At 38.4% G+C, this 21,818-nt stretch overlaps 1 protein-coding gene across 2 annotated transcripts in view; it reads right to left on the bottom strand.

The window, feature by feature from the left end:
* Nucleotides 1-11,669, bottom strand: part of LOC143037986 (cytochrome P450 2L1-like) — a 42,989-nt gene extending 31,320 nt beyond the window's left edge. The window contains exons 1-3 of one of the 2 annotated variants that reach the window (XM_076206768.1): nucleotides 11,514-11,669; nucleotides 6,822-6,921; nucleotides 5,564-5,697 (exon numbers count right to left, since the gene is read on the bottom strand). In XM_076206768.1, the coding sequence (XP_076062883.1) occupies nucleotides 5,564-5,697; nucleotides 6,822-6,921; nucleotides 11,514-11,595 (316 nt within the window). In that variant the 5' untranslated portion in view covers nucleotides 11,596-11,669. The remainder of the gene's footprint in view (nucleotides 1-5,563; nucleotides 5,698-6,821; nucleotides 6,922-11,513) is intronic. The other variant, XM_076206778.1, reaches the window with a different exon arrangement.
* Between the last annotated feature and the right edge of the window lie 10,149 nt (nucleotides 11,670-21,818).

Raw genomic sequence — 21,818 nt, 5'->3', positions numbered from 1 at the left:
TTCTGAAAAGACTGAATCTGAGGGAGAACCATCTTCACTCATCTTCACTCGCTTCACTAGAAATCGCTCCATGATGTACGATCATCGAAAGTTTGGCATGGACGTGACGTACAAACGTAGACCTAGCTACCGTAAACCTAAGCTAGCTAACGAATCATTTTTCATTTTTGTATTTTTTATTCTCTCTCCAAAGATCCATATTTATGAGCTAAATATATAATTATCAAATGTTCATATTTATACTTAAATTAAGTTTCTTTCAATTACTAACCAAACATTTGATTCTATTTTGTTTTCTCATAAATACGCGAACGAGGTTATAAATGGGATTTCCCAGTTTCCCTCCTAGGCTTATATGTATATATAAACATGTGTGTGTGTGTGTGTGTGTGTGTGTGTGTGTGTGTGTGTGTGTGTGTGTGTGTGTGTGTGTGTGTGTGTGTGTGTGTGTGTGTGTGTGTGTGTGTGTGTGTGTGTGTGTGTGTGTGTGTGTGTGTGTGTGTGTGTGTGTGTGTGTGTGTGTGTGTGTGTGTGTGTGTGTGTGTGTGTGTGTGTGTGTGTGTGTGTGTGTGTGTGTGTGAATGTATACACTCACACACATGTACACACAAACACACATACACTTGATGGCGCAATGGTAGCGTTCGCAACTCCTGTCCGAGTTCGAATCCCGCCCAGGGCTGCAATAATTTAAGTATCGCTGCGTTGCGAGTCGTTACTCCAACTCTCTTGGGCTGGGAGTTGTGTGTGCGTGTAAGGTCACAACTTTACCAATAGATCGGTCATATATGAGCTCCGAGCTCTCTTCCGGGAGGGTAAAATGTCGATCAGGAGTCCAACACATGATTCAAGACCATGAAGAATCACATACACACACACACACACACACACACACTTACACACACAGACACACACCCACATATATACATATATATACATATATATATATATATTTATATATATATGTTTATATGTATATAAATATATATATAAATTATTTCAGACAAATGAGAGAGAAATGGGTGGGGAAGGGCAAACGAAGATGCGTTGGGAATAGAGTTTATTTCCCTAACGTTTCGACCAATTTGGTCTTCTTCAGAGGACATGTTGCATTACAAAAGGACCACAAGTCTTATACTCGCAGCGAGGGGGAATCCCGGCCAGCAGTGAGCGGATGTGTCAGGTCTTCTTTTCGGCTAATGATTTAATTATCAAAAAACTTGCTGCTTTTGACAGGTATTTAAATGCCTGTCAAAAACAGCAAGTGTACTTTTGTAATACAACATGTCCTCTGAAGAAGACCAAGTTGGTCAAAACGTTAGGGCAATAAACTCTATTCCCAACACATCTTCGTTTGCCCTTCCCCACCCAGTTCTATCTCATATATGTGTATATATATATATATATATATATATATATATATATATATATATATATATATGTATATATATATATATATATCACAAAGGATTACAAAGGCGGAGCATGCCGACAGGAGACTTTTTGATCCATGTCTAGGTCGGATGCGAAAAAAATTCATAATAATAATGAAATATTAAATAAAAACTATAATAATGTAAATAACAAATAAAATACATAAATAAATGCATAGGTATAGTTAAATAATAAACAAATAGGTAAATAGTAAATAATAATAAATTGACATATAACTAATAATAAATGAAAATCAGACAGACAAATAACAAAACAAAAACAAATGATATGAAATAAATTATAATCATTACAGCATCTTGCTTAGGTGTTTATCTAAATGATTCTTAAAGCTTCGAACTGAACTACATTGCACTACCTGTGCAGGAAGTTTATTTCATTTATTAACTACACGGTTGGCAAAGTTGTTTCTACCTACTTCCAAATTAAATCTATTTCCGGACAGTTTGAGACCATTGTTTCTTGTCTGATTCTCATTCAATGTGAAAATTTTGTCACTTTTGATGGTGTCAATTCCCTTTAAAATCTTAAAGACCTGTATCAAGTTACTTCAGAGTCTACGCTTTTTTAGGGAAAACAGATTCATATGTTTAATCGATATTCGTATGATTTATTTTTGATATTTGGAATCAGTTTTGTGGCTCGCCGTTGTACTTTTTCCAGTCTGTCAATGTCTTTAATGAGATTCGGTGACCATACGGAAACAGCATATTCCAAATGTGGATGAACTAGCGATTTATATAGCTTGTTATTGAGTGATAGACTTTTGAAATCAAAAGATCGCGCAATCAGTCCTAGAATCTTATTTGCTTTCTCAGAGGCTGAAATACACTGCTTGGATGATTTGAGGTCGTTACTGATAATTACTCCGAGATCTTTTTCACTATCCAATTTTGTTAACGAATTTCCAAATAACATATAATCGTGCTTATTGTTATTTTTACCTATGTGCATTACCTTGCAATTACTTGTGTTAAATTTCATTAGCCACTTTTCAGACCATTGCTGTAATTGATCTAAATCTTCTTGAATATCTAATTGGTTTAAATGATCATTTGCCACTCCGCAGTTTTGTATCATCAGCAAATTTGGAAACAGTAGATTTTAGTCCATGGTCTATATCATTTATATATACTATGAATAGAAGTGGTCCAAGAACGGAACCCTGAGGAACTCCAATTGTAACATTTTTCCATCTAGAAGTTTTCCATTTAAAACAACTCTCTGTTTTCGACCATTCAACCAATTACTAGTCCAACCTAATAGGCTACCACTTATTCCGTGTAAAGCTAATTTAGTAAGTAGTCTTTCGTGTGGGACGGTATCAAAAGCTTTTGCAAAGTCTAGGTATATTAAATCTATATTGTTTCTTTTGTCATGATTCGAGATAACTGTGTTGTAGAATTCGAGTAAGTTAGTCACGCAAGAACGTTTCCCTCTGAAACCATGCTGGCCATCATTTATCAAACGGTTACTTTCTGAATGATATTCGATAGCATCTCTGATGATAGTTTCCATAATTTTTCCTAAGACTGAAGTCAAACTTATAGGCCTCTAGTTATTTGGTTTCTTTTTTTGTCACCTTTTTTGAATATGGGAGTAACGTTAGCTAGCTTCCATTCTCTTGGGACATGTCCGGATATGATGGATTTCTTGAAAATAATTTCTAATGGAACAACAATCTCATTTTTCATTTCCTTTAAGATACTTGGATGCCAACCGCCAGGCCCTGGTGTTCTATTAACTTTGAGTTCATTTATACACCTTTTAATTTTTTCTTTTGTTATATTTACCATAGTAAGTTTACCCTAGACTCTTGACAAGTTTCAGTTTGGAATTCACTTTGAGGTGTTTCGTTTACGAATACCGAGCTAAAATAATTGTTTAGGATATTACACATTCCTTCATTTGAATATTCAAGTTGACCGTCAGCAGATAATAGTGTACCAATGTGATTCCTAACAACCTTTTTATCTCTAATGTAACTATAGAATTCTTTGGGATTCTCTTTGGATTTATCAGCGATGTTCATTTCGTATTGTCGTTTTCTTTTTCTAATTGTCTTTTTGAAATCTCTCTGTATTGATACATAACTTTCATAGTCATTATATATATATATATATATATATATATATATATATATATATGTATATATATACATATATCTATACATATATATACCGTATATATATATATGTATGTATGTATATACACACGTACACACATGCACACACATACACACACACACACACACACACACACATATATATATATATATATATATATATATATACATATATATATACATATACATATATATATATATATATATATATATATATATATTCCTTTTTTTTTTTTTTTTTTTAACTCATACGTGGACAGAATCTAATTAGTGGGTTTAGATATTTTTTTCACTTGATCTTCACGTCAGGCTAACCTCCACTCAAAGAAGACTACTGATCACTATCAATGGTCTGAAAAGTGGCTAATGAAATTTAACACAAGTAAATACAAGGTAATGCACATAGGTAAAAATAACAGTAAGTACGATTACAAGTTATTTGGAAATTCGTTAACAAAAGTGGATAGTGAAAAAGATCTCGGCGTAATTATCAGTAACGACCTCAAATCATCCAAGCAGTGTATTTCAGCCTCTGAGAAAGCAAATAAGATTCTAGGACTGATTGCGCGATCTTTTGATTTCAAAAGTCCATCACTCATTAACAAGTTATATAAATCGTTAGTTCGTCCACATTTGGAATATGCTGTTTCCGTATGGTCACCGAATCTCATTAAAGACATTGACAAACTGGAAAAAGTACAACGGCGAGCCACAAAACTGATTCCAAATATCAAAAATAAATCATACGAAAATCGACTAAAACATATGAATCTGTTTTCCCTAAAAAAGCGTAGACTCAGAAGTAACTTGATACAGGTCTTTAAGATTTTAAAGGGAATTGACAACATTAAAAGTGACCAAATTTTTACATTGAATGAGAATCAGACAAGAAACAATGGTCTCAAACTGTCCGGAAATAGATTCAATTTGGAAGTAGGTAGAAACAACTTTGCCAACCGTGTAGTTAATGAATGGAATAAACCTCCTGCACAGTTAGTGCAATGTAGTTCAGTTCGAAGCTTGAATCATTTAGATAAATACCTAAGTAAGATGCTGTAATGATTATGATTTATTTTATATTATTTGTTTTTGTTTTGTTATAATTTGTCTGTCTGATTTTCATTTATCATTAGTTATATGTCAATTTATTATTATTTACTATTTACCTGTTTTTTATTATTTAACTATACCTATGCAATTATTTATGTATCTTATTTGTTATTTACATTATCATAGTTTGTATTTATCATTTTATTATTAATATGTTTTTTTTTTCGCATCCGACCTAGATATGGATCAAAAAGTCTCCTGTCGGCATGCTCCGCCTTTGTAATCCTTTGTAGTCCTTTGTAATTTCTAGCATATCTTCTCTCTGCTGTCCTCGTTAAACCTTTCTTATATCATCTCCATGACTCCACCTCCTCAGCGCGATATTATCCCCAGGGATAAAACGGTGGTTATCGGTGACGAAATACAAACCACGAAAAAAGAATTATGAGAGAGAGAGTGCTGAAGGAGAGAGAAAGAGAGAGAGAGAGAAATGGAACTCAATCACTCGCTATCTCTGAACTAGGTATCAGTTCAAATGAGTACGTCAAGGATATTTGTACTAGAAAAGCAGAACAATGTGCAAGGTTTGTTTTTCACTGTGCATAAGAACAGAAGGACATAAGTATAGAGAAGACTACAAGAGACCATGTGGGCTTCACTAAGCAGTTCCTTGTTCCTTACCACCTGTCGTCCCTATCCATAGTTATCTAATTATTTCTTAAAACAACCAATTGTTTTAGCGCTCACTACGTGGTTACTAAGTCTATTCCATACGGTAACCACTCGCTTGTTAAACCAGTTCTTGCTTATGAATCTTGTGCTGCCCTATCTTAATATGATGACCTTGCCTGAATCACCCTTGTTAAAGCCCTTAACCCATTTGAATACCACCTATTAGATCACCTTGCACTCTTCGTCTTTCATCTCCGGACTTACCTAAGTTCTCACCGTCGTTCATAAGATTGAAGAACTTCCACGCAGGTCTGCTTGCTATCTCTGCCTTCACGCACGCTTCCTTGCAGAGCGCGTATCGACAGAGGAAGACGTTGACAAAGGACCCAATACGGAGCCTTTAAGAGAAGGAATGTATTTTTTTCTGGATGTGAGTGTATATGTGAGAGTCTGATGCACATCGTTGAATCTCCTCCTTACCCAAAAAGCTGCACTTAAAGGTCTGATGAATAACGTTGAACCTTTTCCTTGTCAAAGAAGGTCCAACGATAGAATAAACACCGCAAGGTCTTTTTCTTCTGAAGGTGAGTGCATACAAGGGAATTTTATCTAAAGCAGTCAAGAATCAATTAACATTCTAAAATAATTACCATATCGTGCCATATCAATAAATATGAAATAGACTATTAAACAATATTCGAAGCATATCACAAACCTGTCATGTTAGTGGGCACTTAAATATAATAATAATGACATCTGCTTCGTGGTGTATCAGTAACAATTCTCATTAAACCGACACAATAGAGACAAGGAAAAATTGCACATGACTGGACCTGACCTTTAGGTCAGATGCGCACGTGGGCATGTCCATAGCTGAAGGGTTTGACTGATAAGCTATGCCGATAAGATCCGTGTCACGACCGAGTTAGAAGTATTATATGGGGAATGCATGACGTCTAACCTTTGTTCCGGCCACCGCCAAGTCATTCTATACAAACAAGACACCCCCCCCCCACTCCCTTGCACAGTGAAAGTGTCGGCATAGGTGAGTTGAGGAGTCTACGCCAGGAGGCGCTGAGTAGATTGGAATGTTGGGTCATGTAACAAAGAGTCACTGCTGAGAATCAGAGAGGAATGCGAGACTCGAACCCACGCTCACGATTACGCCACCAGCGCACTGGGTTGACGTAAAATGAAAATAAATTATATTGGTCTGGATCCCCGCCAAAGAAAAAATAAATAAATGAATGAAAATGATTAAATAAAAAAGTACAGTAGGCTACCATTTGACCTCTGACCTTGCGTTGACCTTGAGTGAGACTTAAGATCACTCGAGAAGCCACAGTGACACTACACAACGGATCTTATGACTCCTAATTAAAGAATTAATGTTTACTCCAAATTTGTCATCGTTTCTTTTTAGAAAAGTTCGTGAGTTTCTATAAAGACAGGTATATATATTTTTTCTTTGTGGGACTAGAACCTGCTAGGGAAGATATACAATATATTGTAGAGTACTTACACGAAGATGTCTCCATATTTCTCCTTGAGTCGCTTCACTCTAGCCTGCGTTGGGATCAGTGGGTAGCTCAAGTGACCTACCACAGGGAGGCCCCACAGTCCTACAGGAATAACAGAAACTCAAAAGAAACGCCATGTGAGAACGGAACCTTTATCATAATGTGCGACGATATACTTGTTACAGCTTGATCAAATGATAAAGGCCCCATCCTCACGTGATATTATTTTTATAGACCTGTTAGCAACTGTCAATTTCATAGAATAACAAAAACACTGGAGTAAGTTCCGGCTGACGCCAGACGGTCTTATGCAGCGCTTTAGAAGTCTCCTTCCGTTCGTACCGCCAGAGCTTAATTCATCTGAGGCGTGGACAAGAATATATATGTGTGCATGTATGAATGTATGTATGTATGTATGTATGTATGTATGTATGTATGTATGTATGTATGTATGTATGTATGTATGTATGTATGTATGTATGTATGTATGTTTATATCTATGTATTCATTTGTGTATGTACGTATGTATAGCAGAAGGGTGAATTTAACAGTGCCTTCTGTGCCCACCCCCCTCGCCCTTTAGCAAAGATCTCCCCCCGCCCTCCAAGATATAAACCAAAGAAAACAGGAACTTCCAAGACCTGAGTATCAGTTGATGATCCCCAGAATAAGATATCAGGAGTCAAATTAGTGCTATCACTAAGCATAGAAACGTCTACATTCATTGCAAAAATAAATAAATAAATAAATAACTCCTTAATCTTTCATCGTCCCGTAATATGCGTGACCAAAAGAGGCCAGTGAGATAAGGTTACCTAAAAAAAATAATAACAATAAAAGATCAAAACAAAAAAAATCCATCAACTCAAATACTGGGTGACTTTATAAACACTTAGAAATAGATCACCCATACACTCCATACATGCTAAACCTACCTTGTCACCATATACCGCCCCTATATACTCAAATTTGCGTATTATCAAAGTATATATATTTATATATATATATATATATATATATATATATATATATGTATATATATGTACATACACACATACACACATATATAATATATAGTATATGTATATATATATATATAAATATATATATATACTATATATCATATATGTGTGTATGTGTGTATGTACATGTATATACATATATATATATATATATATATATATATATGTATATATGTGTACATACACACATACACATATATAATATATACTATATATATATGTAAATATATATATGCCTGTATATATATATGTGTGTGTGTGTGTGTGTATACATATATATATATATATGTGTGTATGTGTGTGTGTGTGTGTGTGTGTGTGTGTGTGTGTGTGTGTGTGTGTGTGTGTGTGTGTGTGTGTGTGTGCGTGCGTGTGTGTGTGTGTGTGTGTGTGTGTGTGTGTGTGTGTGTGTGTGTGTGTGTGTGTGTGTGTATGTATGTATATATATATATACATGTATATATATGTATATATATATATATATATATATATATATATATATATATATATATATATATATATATATATCACAACTAACACCACAGTCGGACGAAAGAAAAAGTTGCGTAAGCGGAACTATATATTTCGATTGCTACCTGCAATCCTCTTCAGTAGTACAAAGTGGCAGGGAGGAGGCTATCTTAAGTAGCAACCTCTTACAAAAGAAAGGGAACATGAGAAAATAAAGAACATCACTACCCCAACCCTAGTTGACCTGAGGCTGACATGAGGTCGGGTCAGGGGGAGGGGGAGGATGCTTGTTGACAATATTTTTGGTGATGAATAGTCCTGAAATGATGTCTGGGGTCCATTGACCCTTGGAAATATTCATCGTGGGCAGATAATCAATTAATGTTGATTCCACCATTTTCCTTCTGAACCCACACCCTGATTTATAAATGAGATCAGATTTCTCCCAGTCCATCCGGTGATTAAATTTATTAACGTGTTGAAACACTGCTGAATTTATTTGGCCATATCTAATCGACCTTTTGTGTTCATTTAATCTTGTCGGTAGGTCTCTCCCCGTCTGGCCAATGTATGAAAGGTTACAATCTTTACATGGAAGGGAGTAAACACCTGGGATATGTTCTTCCTTCAACCTCTGGTGAACATTAACAACTTTTTTTATTAATAGTATTAGGGTAGTTATGAATTAAATTTACTTTCTCTTTGGGAAGAAACTTGGACAATTGACTGATGGACTCTGAGAAGGGGATGACTAGGGGATTTTGTCTCTCTTTCTTTGATTTAGTGGAAGGGTGTTTGTGGTGTTAGTTGTGATTTACAAATGTGTTACTACATTTCTCACCTGTGATATATATATATATATATATATATATATATATATATATATATATATATATATATATATATATACAAAGGATTACAAAGGCGGAGAATACCGACAGGAGACCTTTTGGTCCATATCTAGGTCGGATGCGAAAAAATAATGATAATGATAAATAAATAAATGAATAAGTAAAAACTATAATAATGTAAATGATAAATAAAATATATAAATAAATGCACAGGTATAGTTAAATAATAAACAAACAGGTAAATAGTAAATAATAATAGATTGACATGTTACTAATAATAAATGAGAATCAAGCAAATAATAATAAACAAACAGACAAATGATAACAAAACAAATAATATAAAATAAATGATAGTCATTACAGCATCCTGATAAGGTATTTATCTAAATGATTCTTAAAGCTTCGAACTAAACTACATTGCACTGCCTGTGCAGGAAGTTTATTCCATTCATTAACTACACGGTTGGCGAAGTTGTTTCTACCTACTTCCAAATTAAATCTATTTCCGGACAGTTTGAGACCATTGTTTCTTGTCTGATTCTCATTCAATGTGAAAATTTTGTCACTTTTGATGGTGTCAATTCCCTCTAGAATTTTAAAGACCTGTATCAAGTCACTTCTGAGTTTACACTTTTTTAGGGAAAACAGATTCATATGCTTTAGTCGATATTCGTATGATTTATTTTTGATATTTGGAATCAGTTTTGTGGCACGCCGTTGTACTTTTTCCAATCAGTCAATGTCTTTAATGAGATTCGGTGACCATACGGAAATAGCATATTCCAAATGTGGACGAACTAACGATTTATATAACTTGTTAATGAGAGATGGACTTTTGAAGTCAAAAGATCCCCTAATCAGTCCTAGAATCTTATTTGCTTTCTCAGAGGCTGAAATACACTGCTTAGATGATTGAGATCGTTACTGATAATTATGCCGAGATCTTTTTCACTATCCACTTTTGCTAACGGATTTCCAAATAACTTGTTATCGTACTTACTGTTATTTTTACCTATGTGCATTACCTTGCATTTACTTGTGTTAAATTTCATTAGCCACTTTTCAGACCATTGCTGTAATTGATCTAAATCTTCTTGAATATCTAATTGGTTTAAGTGATCATTTGCCATTCCGCACAGTTTTGTATCATCAGCAAATTTGGAAACAGTAGATTTTAGTCCATGGTCTACATCATTTATATATACTATGAATAGAAGTGGCCCAAGAACGGAACCCTGAGGAACTCCACTTGTACCTTTTTCCGTTTTTCCATTTAAAACAACTCTGTTCTCGATCATTCAACCATCTATTACTCCAACTTAATAGGCTATCACTTACTCCGTGTGAAGCTGATTTAGTATGTAGTCTTTCGTGTGGGACGGTATCAAAAGCTTTTGCAAAGTCTAGATATATTAAATCTATATTGTTTCTTTTGTCATAATTCGAGATAACTGTGTTGTAGAATTCGATTAAGTCAAGCAAGAACGTTTCCGTCTGAAACCATGCTGGCTATCATTTATCAAACGGTTACTTTCTAAATGGTGTTCAATAACATCTCTGATGATAGCTTCCATCATTTTTCCTAAGATTGAAGTCAAACTTATAGGCCTCTAGTTATTTTGTTTCTTTTTGTCACCTTTCTTGAATATGGGAGTAGCGTTAGCTAGTTTCCATTCTCTTGGGACATGTCCGGACATGATGGATTTCTTGAAAATAATTTATAATGGAACAACAATCTCATTTTTCATTTCCTTTAAGATTCTTGCTTGCCAACCGTCAGGTCCTGATGTTTTATTAACTTTGAGTTTCTCTGTACACCTCTTAATTTTTTCTTTTGTTATATTTACCGTAGTAAGTTTACCCCAAGGTCCATATATATGGACCTTGGTTTACCCTAGACTTTTCACAGGTTTCAGTTTGGAGTTCACTTTGAGATGTTTCGTTTACGAATACTGAGCTAAAATAATTGTTTGAAATATAACACATTCCTTCATAACAAAAGGTATTTTCCCTCTTACAAGGGAGGTAGCCAGCCAAGACATTTCAAGGGGAACTACAAAGATGAATAAAATCGCTCGGTGGCAGCTAGAAGGTTCACTTACGGAGACTCACCTTCTCTCTACAGTCTTTAAGGTTACTAAGACACCAAAGCTCCTTTTACATGTATCGGCTTTTCGCCATACGCCGTCCACGACACGACGTCGTGCTCTCAAATAACCATGGGTGTCTATGGACACTTTCACACGTAGTTTTGGTCGTGACGTGTGAAAGCGTCCATAAACACTTGAAAGCACGACGTCGTGTCGTGGACGGCGAAAAGTCGATCCATGCGAAACGAGATATAGCTTACCAGGAGGAAGATCCTTTGGCTTCTTGCAGACTTCTCGCAAAGCCAAAAGAAGAATAATCCCTAAGATGATTTCCAACCACATGTTCCCTTCTTCGTCTTTTTCTCACTTATGCGTGCGCTCACTGCAAGAAACACCGAACGTTTGTTTGATGAAGGGGGTAAGGAAGCAGACGTGTACAAGGATTTCTTTTTATCGAATTTCTAATCTCAACATCAACATAGGTATCTCCAGTTCATAGGCAATCCTTATCACAACCGACGTCTGGCGAGTCTGGTCACGTGAAAATGTTTTTGCTGATTAAGCTTAAATCCTTGAAGTATACTGAATATGGATGGGAGTTTCAACAAGGTCGTGTGCGTGTGTGTATTTACCTAGTTGTATCTTAAGTGAAGAGGAGCTATGCTCGTGGTGTCCCGTCATTATATCTCGCAGTGTCTAGTTTGCTCTTAAATTCGTGTATGGTTTTTGCACACATTACTGTTTTGTCCAGTTTGTTCCAGATGTCTACCATTCTGTGTGGAAAACTTTTTTTTCAGGTCTCTTCTATAACTATCCTTTTATGTGTGTGTATGTGTGTGTGTGTGTGTGTGTGTGTGTGTGTGTGTGTGTGTGTGTGTGTGTGTGTGTGTGTGTGTGTGTGTGTGTGTGTGTGTGTGTGTGTGTGTGTGTGTGTGTGTGTGTGTGTGTGTGTGTGTGTGTGTGTGTGTGTGTGTGTGTGTGTGTGTGTGTGTGTTTCTCTTGTCCCAATTTAGAAAGTCCTCTCTATCAAGGACTTTCGTGTCTTTCATGATTCTGTAAATGGTCAGTAGGTCGCCTCTTTCTCTTCTTTCTTCCAAACTCGGTAATTTGAACTTAGCCAGTCGCTCCACATATGACAGGTTTGAAAATGCTCCAGTCCAGACCTTATTAGTGTGTGTGTATGTGTGTGTGTGTGTGTGTGTGTGTGTGTGTGTGTGTGTGTGTGTGTGTGTGTGTGTGTGTGTGTGTGTGTGTGTGTGTGTGTGTGTGTGTGTGTGTGTGTGTGTCTGTGTGTGTGTGTGTGTGTGTGTGTGTGTGTGTGTGTGTGTGTGTGTGTGTGTGTGTGTGTGTGTGTGTGTGTGTGTGTGTGTGTGTGTGTGTGTGTATGTGTGTGTGTGTGTGTGTGTGTGTGTGTGTGTGTGTGTGTGTGTGTGTGTGTGTGTATGTGTGTGTGTGTGTGTGTGTGTGTGTGTGTGTGTGTGTGTGTGTGTGTGTGTGTGTGTGTGTGTGTGTGTGTGTGTGTGTGTGTGTGTGTGTGTGTGTGTGTGTGTGTGTGTGTGTGTGTGTGTGTGTGTGTGTGTGTGTGTGTGTGTGTGTGTGTGTGTGTGTGTGTGTGTGTGTGTGTGTGTGTGTGTGTGTGTGTGTGTGTGTGTGTGTGTGTGTGTGTGTGTGTGTGTGTGTGTGTGTGTGTCCTGATAACGAATTAAGTGTCATCTATCAAATCCCGTGTAGAGGTTGCTCAGCTTCATATTTCGGTGAGTCGAATTGGGTTATCAATAAACGCCTATCTAAACACAGAAAAGACCTTAGAGCACACAGGACTTCAAACTCTCTTGTCCAAGACTTGGACAAACATGGTCACCTGCCCCCACTGGAAGAAGGCTAAAAATTTTAAAAAGAGTTTGGAGAAGAAAGCAAGGAAAACAATCGAAGATGCATACATAAATGCCAATGAAAACACCAACGGAAGAGATGGATTTGTTTGCTTGGCAAAGGTGGCGAGTGTCCTCGTGCTGGACGCGACAAAACGGGTCGAGCACGGGACAACTGAACGCCGCCCGGGCGCTGTAACCTGACCGAGTACCCTATAGGAGTGATATAAATTGTAACCCATGGAAAATCTTTCTGTACATCTCTCTGAACAAGACTAAGTTGGTCGAAACGTTAGAGTAAATCTATTCTCAGATTATCTTCGTTTCACTCCCACCACTCAATCTCTTATTGTCCTTTCTTCTCCAAATATATGTATGTATATATATATACATATATATATATATATATATGTGTGTGTGTGTGTGTGTGTGTGTGTGTGTGTGTGTGTGTGTGTGTGTGTGTGTGTGTGTGTGTGTGTGTGTGTGTGTGTGTGTGTGTGTATACATATATATATATATTTGTATATTTCGGCAGCAGGTTTTCCTGTAGACAGGTTTCATTGAAGAAAATAGCAATTGATGCATTGATGATCTTCTTGTTTAGAGTTTCAATACGTCTAACTATAGACTTGACTTCAGGAGGTAAGTTTGCTATCGCAGGTCCAAAGGACATGATTCAAACTCAGAAGGGAGAAGAGTAGCGTTTTACTGGAGCTTGACGTTTCGTACACTATGTACATTTTCAAAAGCAATGACAAAAGGTCAGAATACATAGACTTATATAGTAAAGGAGAGGATCCTTTATATATGTGTGTGTGTGTGTGTGTGTGTATATATATATACATGCACACACACACACACACATATATATATATATATATATACATATATATATATATATCAATACATATATATATATCAATCAATCAATCAAATCAGCCATCCTGAGTCTACTGCTGAACAAAGGCCTCCTTCATAGCATTCCATGATTCACACGACCGCGCCAACCTCTGCCACGTCACTCCTGCAAACTTCTCGATCTCCCTCTTCCACGCTTCCTATTTCGCGGCGTCCACTCATTAACACACTTATTCCATCGCTCATCAGTCGTTCGTACTAACTTACCTGCCCAATTCCACTTCCTCTCTTTTACTGCTTCCACAATATCTTTCACTCTAGTCTGCTCTCTCACCCAACACAGCTGAGAAAATTAAGGGACTTCCCCCAAGTGAAAAGAAACATGCGATTTGCCCCGGATGTCCCAATTCCGTGATTGTCTGACCACATTCCTGACATTACGTCAAGTCTGTCACATCCTGACGACTTGTGTATACACGCCGTAAACATTCTTGTTCCCAACATGAATTTTCTTTTCTTTGTGTATGTCACAAATTTGGCTGCTGCCAAGGTGGCCAGAAGGACCTTGGTACTGATATTCTAAATAAGCTAATGGCTTGTTCGTTACTGAGTCATAAACATGTTGCAGACATTCGTACAGGGGCCTTAACGCCGGGTACACACTGAGCCTCGTGCAGCACTTCATGAGGCAGTTGACAGTGTTGAGTGCAGCACCGAGTGTTCACACTGTCTGTTAGCACTGACACCCGACTTAAGGCTCTTTCTTTCTTTCTCGAACGTTCCTAAAGGCTTTTGAAAAACTTCATATGATGATGTCCTGGGAATGATTCCTTTAAAAAGGTGTTGAAATCAACTCTGGATTCTCACTAGCACCTGAGGATTCTATTCACTTGCTGGGTTGTCACCAGGCCTAAAGGGATTATTTCGTTTGACCTGATCAACAAGGTGATATATCTTATAAATCCTATACATTTCAAGGATACCCTCCACCTCCCACTCCCACCAGATTGGAGAGTTTGTAACAAGTGAAATAAATGTAAAGGTCGCAAGATGTCCATATTGGTGCAGGTAACAATCACTTCTGGAAATTGGAGAGGAGTGCAGGTTTCGAACCCACAGCTAAATAAAACATTCATATATGTGAAGAAAAACATTTCTATTCCAGCTATGCTTTGTTTTGCGCCCATTTCCGAGTAGACTCGACCAGACCCGATGTTCCCCTCCTGAGCAGTCTGGCTTCTTTGCAAGATCCCACCATCCTAACATTTTCAGTATGCAGCGGCTGTTCCTTAGACAGAACAAATGTTAACGTCGTGAATAGCAACTGCTACGTCACCACCTCCCCGTGGTGCCCCTGTGTCCGGGAGTTGGTTGGTTGGTGTGTGTGTGTGTGTGTGTGTGTGTGTGTGTGTGTGTGTGTGTGTGTGTGTGTGTGTGTGTGTGTGTGTGTGTGTGTGTGTGTGTGTGTGTGTGTGTGTGTGTGTGTGTGTGTGTGTGTGTGTGTGTGTGTGTGTGTGTGTGTGTGTGTGTGTGTGTGTGTGTGTGTGTGTGTGTGTGCGTGCGTGTGTGTGTGTGTGTGTGTGTGTGTGTGTGTGTGTGTGTGTGTGTGTGTGTGTGTGTGTGTGTGTGTGTGTGTGTGTGTGTGTGTGTGTGTTGTGTGTGTGTGTGTGAGAGAGAGAGAGAGAGAGAGACAGAGGGGGTGGTGTCCAGGAGATGGAAACACATAGTCTATTCAATATATTCATCTCGAATTCACGAAGTGTCCTACATGTAATTTCCACCCTCAAGTCTCCCCACCAATTTGTCCACAAAATCCATTTGGGGATCATCCAAATATCCACATTTCTAATCCACACTTCTACTGGCTACCATCTAATATTGGCATCCCAAGCAACGAACAAGGAGACAAGGCAGCTCGAGAGGCAGTATTCACCCTTTTCAACGACCCCATCCCACTACGAGTAATGGACTAATTACTCAGCCTTCTACTCAACAATGCTAAACATGTGGCATGGACGCTGGGAATAACACCCAGCAAACAACCTTACAATAAACAAGACCTAGGACATACATCCGTGGGTGTCCTCACATCAACATAACCGACGTTTTTAAATAATATTAGTACGCTTAGAAGGGTGACGCTCCCTCCCACGGTCATTTCATAACACAAATAAAACTCCTACCTACCAATGCGAAGCTCCTCTTACAATTCCTCTTACATTCCTCTTACATTCCACTAGAATGTCCGACATATACATTACTTCGCAATAGCTGCCTAGTCTCTCATTTACCTCCTCAAAAGACAATATCACTACACCAAATATTGGGCAGTAAAACATCAATGTCTCAATCATCTCTCCATTTTTATTCAGCTTAGGAAACAAAAAACAGAGCTAATGTATTAAACCCCGTCATCTGCAATGGTGTCTTTTATATATTCTATTTTGACTGACTTTTTTTTTCTATTCTTTTCCTTAACTTAGCTCTATAACAAAGAGATAAGAATGACACGAACATGCTCTCCTTGGAGAATATTTCTGATAGTCTACTCTGTAAACAAGCCCCCCTACAAGACACAAGCTGCAAGTTTGATAAGACTAATCTTTGACACGATGACCAGTATCTCCAAAGCGTACGCGCCATCTCTCGCTCATGTTCCGAAGCCTTCCAGACCACTTGAATGACACGAGGTACGGGCACGTAAAAATGATGATAAATAAAATAAAGATAAAAAATAAGATAAAGAAAACCATAAAAACCTAGACGTCCTCATGGTAATCACAAATCAGTTAACGTAACGTTATCAATTTTCTTTCAACAATATCTGTTAATTTAACTCTTTTTGCCATAAATAGTGAGTAATACTAACACTGTTTGTATGCACAGCCTATGCGCCTGCACTGTGATGCAAACGTAATAATTATTGCCGAAAATTCATTAACGTTAGCGGGTTTTGCGTCTTACATGAAAACGATCTAGATTGTCATTATACCCTACGTAATCGAGGGGAGCCACGGAGATACACAGAATCACCTGGTGGTACTCAGGCTAAATAAAAAAAAGTGCCACATGATACGGGAAGTGTCACGAGACGTAGCCATCCAAGAAAATACAACGGAGATAAAAAAAAATACCTGTAACCTGGCGACAGCCTCAATCAAAGTGCAAGTGCTGCCCAGTATGAAAGGAGATAAGCACCCCTTTGCTATCAAGGAGGTGCCATAGAAGTGTATGATATCAACCGGTGAATAAAAGAGAAAATGCCACCTGGTAAGGAAGATACTAAACATGTGTATAGTGTATGCATTGCTGTTAGTCTGGGCACGTGTTCGATTGACCCTTTTGCTTCTGCAGAGGTCACACAAGTAAATAAGATCATCTGGCGTCAGCCAGAATAGATCAGACACACTTTGGTTGGATGTAAAATCATCAAAGACTATGATTTTAAGATTTCCTCATTCCCAGTAGATTCCCCCACACATCCCTTCACCCTTACCTCAACGCTTTTCATTTTCTATTCACCCTTTCCATTTTCACTTTGTGTTCCCCTGTGCCCTCACCACACCCCAACCTCAACATATTTACACACAGACACCAAATCGCTGCCTTCTGCCCCAGCATTATATCTAATACTATGCGAACAATTATGATGACTTGCACCCCGACGCGGCATCTACTATGCTCGTATACACAAAGGTCGTATCTAATTTAACACGGCAATCATCACAAAAGGCTTGCAAGGCTTTTTCATGAAATATGCGGGGATTATCTTATATCTCGTTATATTTGATCTAATTCACACTTTCTTCCAAAGAAGCATAGATATACTCATCTGGTTTACATGAGGCCAGACTCATGTTATTGAGAACAGGTGAGGCGGCTGTCCTTCTACTGATATCATGAAACCCAATACTACCTGCTGCATGGTTGGATTGTCGGCGACTAAACCGGCTCACCCATTGGTGATCCACTAGTGAGGAGGATGTGTTGGACACCCAGATGGAGGAAAAAGAAAACCATCAAAAGGGCAGATGAACTCTGAGTCACTGGCCATCCAACCCCGTTATGGGTCCCGTTATGGGCTTTCCTGATAAGTTTAAATCCCCCACATGATCATTCAGATCTCACTGACTCAATAAATGTGGTTCACTTGAAGAACAGATTGCCTGAAAATGCATATCTTCTTTTTATTTTTTCCATAACCTCCTCACTTGAATCATCGTCACTGAGTTCCATTTGTTTTGGAACAAAATAATGTTCATAACACTTTTTAATCAATGCCGTGGAACACCGTCTTTATGACTTGAATGACTTGAATACACGGCAAATAAATGAAAAATAGTCTGGATGGTTTATACAGTTTCTTGGCATTGTGAAGGTGAAAGGCAGGTATGCTGCTGTACAATATCACAAATTTATTACCACACAAATGCGCACTGCACAACCTCACACCAACATTTCAAACAAGGTACTGTCAAACGTATAACAATCTCACGCGGTGTTGTCAAATTCAGTATTGCCAACCGCTTGATTGAAATTTATTCCACGTAATACACGTAATGTAAAATACCGTGGAACACAAAAACTGTGGGTGGTGAAAAAAATGGGCATTATTTTCGGATTTTGCATGCAAAAATATATAAAATACAGATATTGTTTTCCTTGGGACAAATTCTTTGTTGACCAGTACTATCCATATATACCCATTTATTATATATTTATATATCGATCAGTCTATCTGCCTATCTATCTATCTATTTATAGTCAGCGCAAGGAGAATTGGCCATTAAGGCGTGGCTAGGATATTTCCCGGTGTTGCCACATATGGGCATCCATGGCGAAAACGTGCGTGTGGATGCAATGTTTTCTGAATGCAGTGTGAGGGGGGCGGGGCCAGAGATTAGATGTAGTGGCATCGTCGCTCTCGCATGCACATATGCCATATCTACACTTAAAGAAACGAAACCTTTGTATAGAAAACATTGCTTTGATTTTTATCTCAGTGGTGGTGTGTGACAAAAAAATTATAATATAATCATATGAGGCAACATTATAAAATTATAAAATAGAATTATATAATAAAATAAAACTATAAAATAATTATATGTGGCACCACAGGGGAACTCCCAGTGGTCCGCCCTAACGGCCAGATCTCAGTGCATAGGGTATAGCTATCAATATATGTATATATATATACATATATATATATATATATATATATATATACATACATATACCAAGGCTTTTTTTCCCCTTAAAAGGGAGGTAGCCAAAAAGGGAAAGGCATAAAATCATTTCCACCCATTCCATTCCTGAATAATACCCCGTCTGGGGTATTGGCTGCTTGTTATTGTGGCAAAGTAGCATGCAGTTGATACTTTAGGGTCTATATGGGGCGCCCCTACGGACCAGAGCCACACATCATTTTGTCTATGATAGAGGAAAACTCTGTTCATAGAGAGATGATGACACTTTTATACTACGACTGTCCCTCTGTTATGCTGTCCCCCAACCCCTTGTTGCTGTCCTGTACCATTTCTCTGAGTATTCTTTTTCTGTGGTAGGGGGAATTCCCTGTGGTGGGGGAAAAGAATACTGCCACCAAGTATTCCCACTTGGATCGTAAGAGGCGAGAAGAAAGGGACGGGGATTGGGACTAGGCATCCTTCTCCTTGTAGCCCCACAGGGGACATTCCTAAACAAAAAAGAGAAAGCATATATATATATATATATATATATATATATATATATATATATACATACATATATACATATATATATATATATATATATATATATATATATACATACTGTCACAGCCTGTGTCCCGTATTCTGGTTTGAGGTACAGGAGGAATAAGGATTCTTCATGTTACGCATACTCGTTTATTAGAAGTCCTCGGGCCTGGTGTGCTCCTACAGACTATGGTATCATGATTATTTCGCCGCCATGGCTTCACCATAATTCGCTCCTTATTATTCCCATTCAAACATGGTCAAAAGGGTTCCCTTCTACCTGCTCAATACACGTCTTGTCCCCGTAAAGGACAGTTACCAAAGGAACGCATTGATGTCATATCTACGGAGGTAGTCTACGTCACCATTCTGTGTATTTAGAGGCTTATAATTCCAGTGCTTTATAGTAACCCATACATATCCTCCTTGGTTCACAGTTTGACAATACACAACATTTTATTGGTTCCAATACAACATATTGTCATTATACAGTAATACCTTTCTATGACATACACTAGCATTACTTTCTATCACGGAACAATACAACGGGAGCGTAAATCTGTAATTTACATTTCTTCATAACAATACCATCATCTTACAACATAGTTTCACAACACAATTATATCATACATAATGAACCAATGCAACGACTCAAATTCAAATTTCTAACACTTCCAATATCATATTCCATACGTCGTGAATTACATACTTTAATCAAGACATTATACACCGTGAGTTGCAGTTAGCTTGAATCATGTAATTGGCATTCACATATATAATGGATCAGTACAATATTGCTCAAATCCAGACATCGGGCAATTGGCATTCACAATACCAAAAGACTTCTTCCTCCATTTCAAGATTGTAGGCAGCCAATACATGTACCCATTCCCACTCCCATCCGTCATCACACGTTTCCTTGTATCTTGGCTCTTTGTGGATGAAGGGTCATGTGGCAGTCGTACTAATAGTCGAGGGAAATTTTGGCAGTTCCTGATAGGGAGAAGGAGGTGACCCCTCAAAGCTCTCCGGGTTCTTCGTCATCAACTTCAGCGCTGGGCTTGCGGGTCTCCAAGAGGCACTCTGGCACGCTCATCATCTTTAAAGTATCACTTGCCGGAGGGTGTGAATAACGACATCCTCCGAGGTGCGGAGGTGTCCCAGACGATTTCTTTCATTGACAGGGCACGGCATCAGGTTCTGAAGTTTTATAACCCCCCTCCCTCCCTCCTCCCTCTCTCTCTCCCTCCCTTCCTCCCTCCCTTCCTCAACAGCCACCTTCTCCTCCAACCTCTGCCCCCTCTCCCCCATTAGTCTCCCCTAGCCCTGTCCGCCGTCATAGAAAGAGAGAAAAATTGGGATGATTCCTACAGGGCAGAGTTGAAATCGCCCCCACCACTTCCCACTAGTGCTCGGCGATGTGCTTGACAGACTTCGTGCTGGCGGCGAAGCCCAGATGATTCCATTCGGTCTGGGCTTAGGGGAGATAAAGGGAGGGAAAGGGGGAGGGAAGGGAGAGAAGGATACGTAAATCTTTAACAATTGCGATACAAGTCCTGATACTGATCTAAAAACCCAATTCCGATACCAGCAATGATTATAACTCATGGTTATTTTCAGGCCCTGCACTTGGTCTGGGAAACAAATGCTTTATGAACAAATTACATTTATCAATCATTTATCGGAATCGGAAATTTAGAGCAGTATCGGGATTTGTATCGGAGTCGTTAAGAATGTTGGTATAGTCCAATTACTAGTTTCCGGTCTGCAAGGACGCTTTTCTGCAGATTTTATTCTGGTTAAGAAAAAACTATTTCATTCTGCTTTTGGGATGTCGCCGCGATGACAGCAGATAGTGGAGAGAGAGCGAGTAGTGGAGAGTGGGAAAGAATTGGGAAAAGATGGAAGCGAGAGAGTGGAGAGAGAGCAAGATAGGGTGGGGAAAAAGTGAGGGACAGGAGAGAAAGGGGAGAGAGTGAGGAGAGGGTTAATGAAGGAGAGACTGGAGAGTGAATGGGGAGAGTGTGGTTAGAGAGCAAAGAAGAGGGCTAGATGGTGAGGGAGAGGATAGGGAAGAGGGTAGGGAGGTAGGGAGAAAATG

The sequence above is a fragment of the Oratosquilla oratoria genome, chromosome 2 (genome assembly GCF_046742065.1).
Source record: "Oratosquilla oratoria isolate Oo_2021 chromosome 2, ASM4674206v1, whole genome shotgun sequence".
Taxonomy (NCBI): domain Eukaryota; kingdom Metazoa; phylum Arthropoda; class Malacostraca; order Stomatopoda; family Squillidae; genus Oratosquilla; species Oratosquilla oratoria.
Note: the sequence above shows the minus strand (reverse complement) of the source record. Positions and strands in the feature narration are given on the sequence as shown.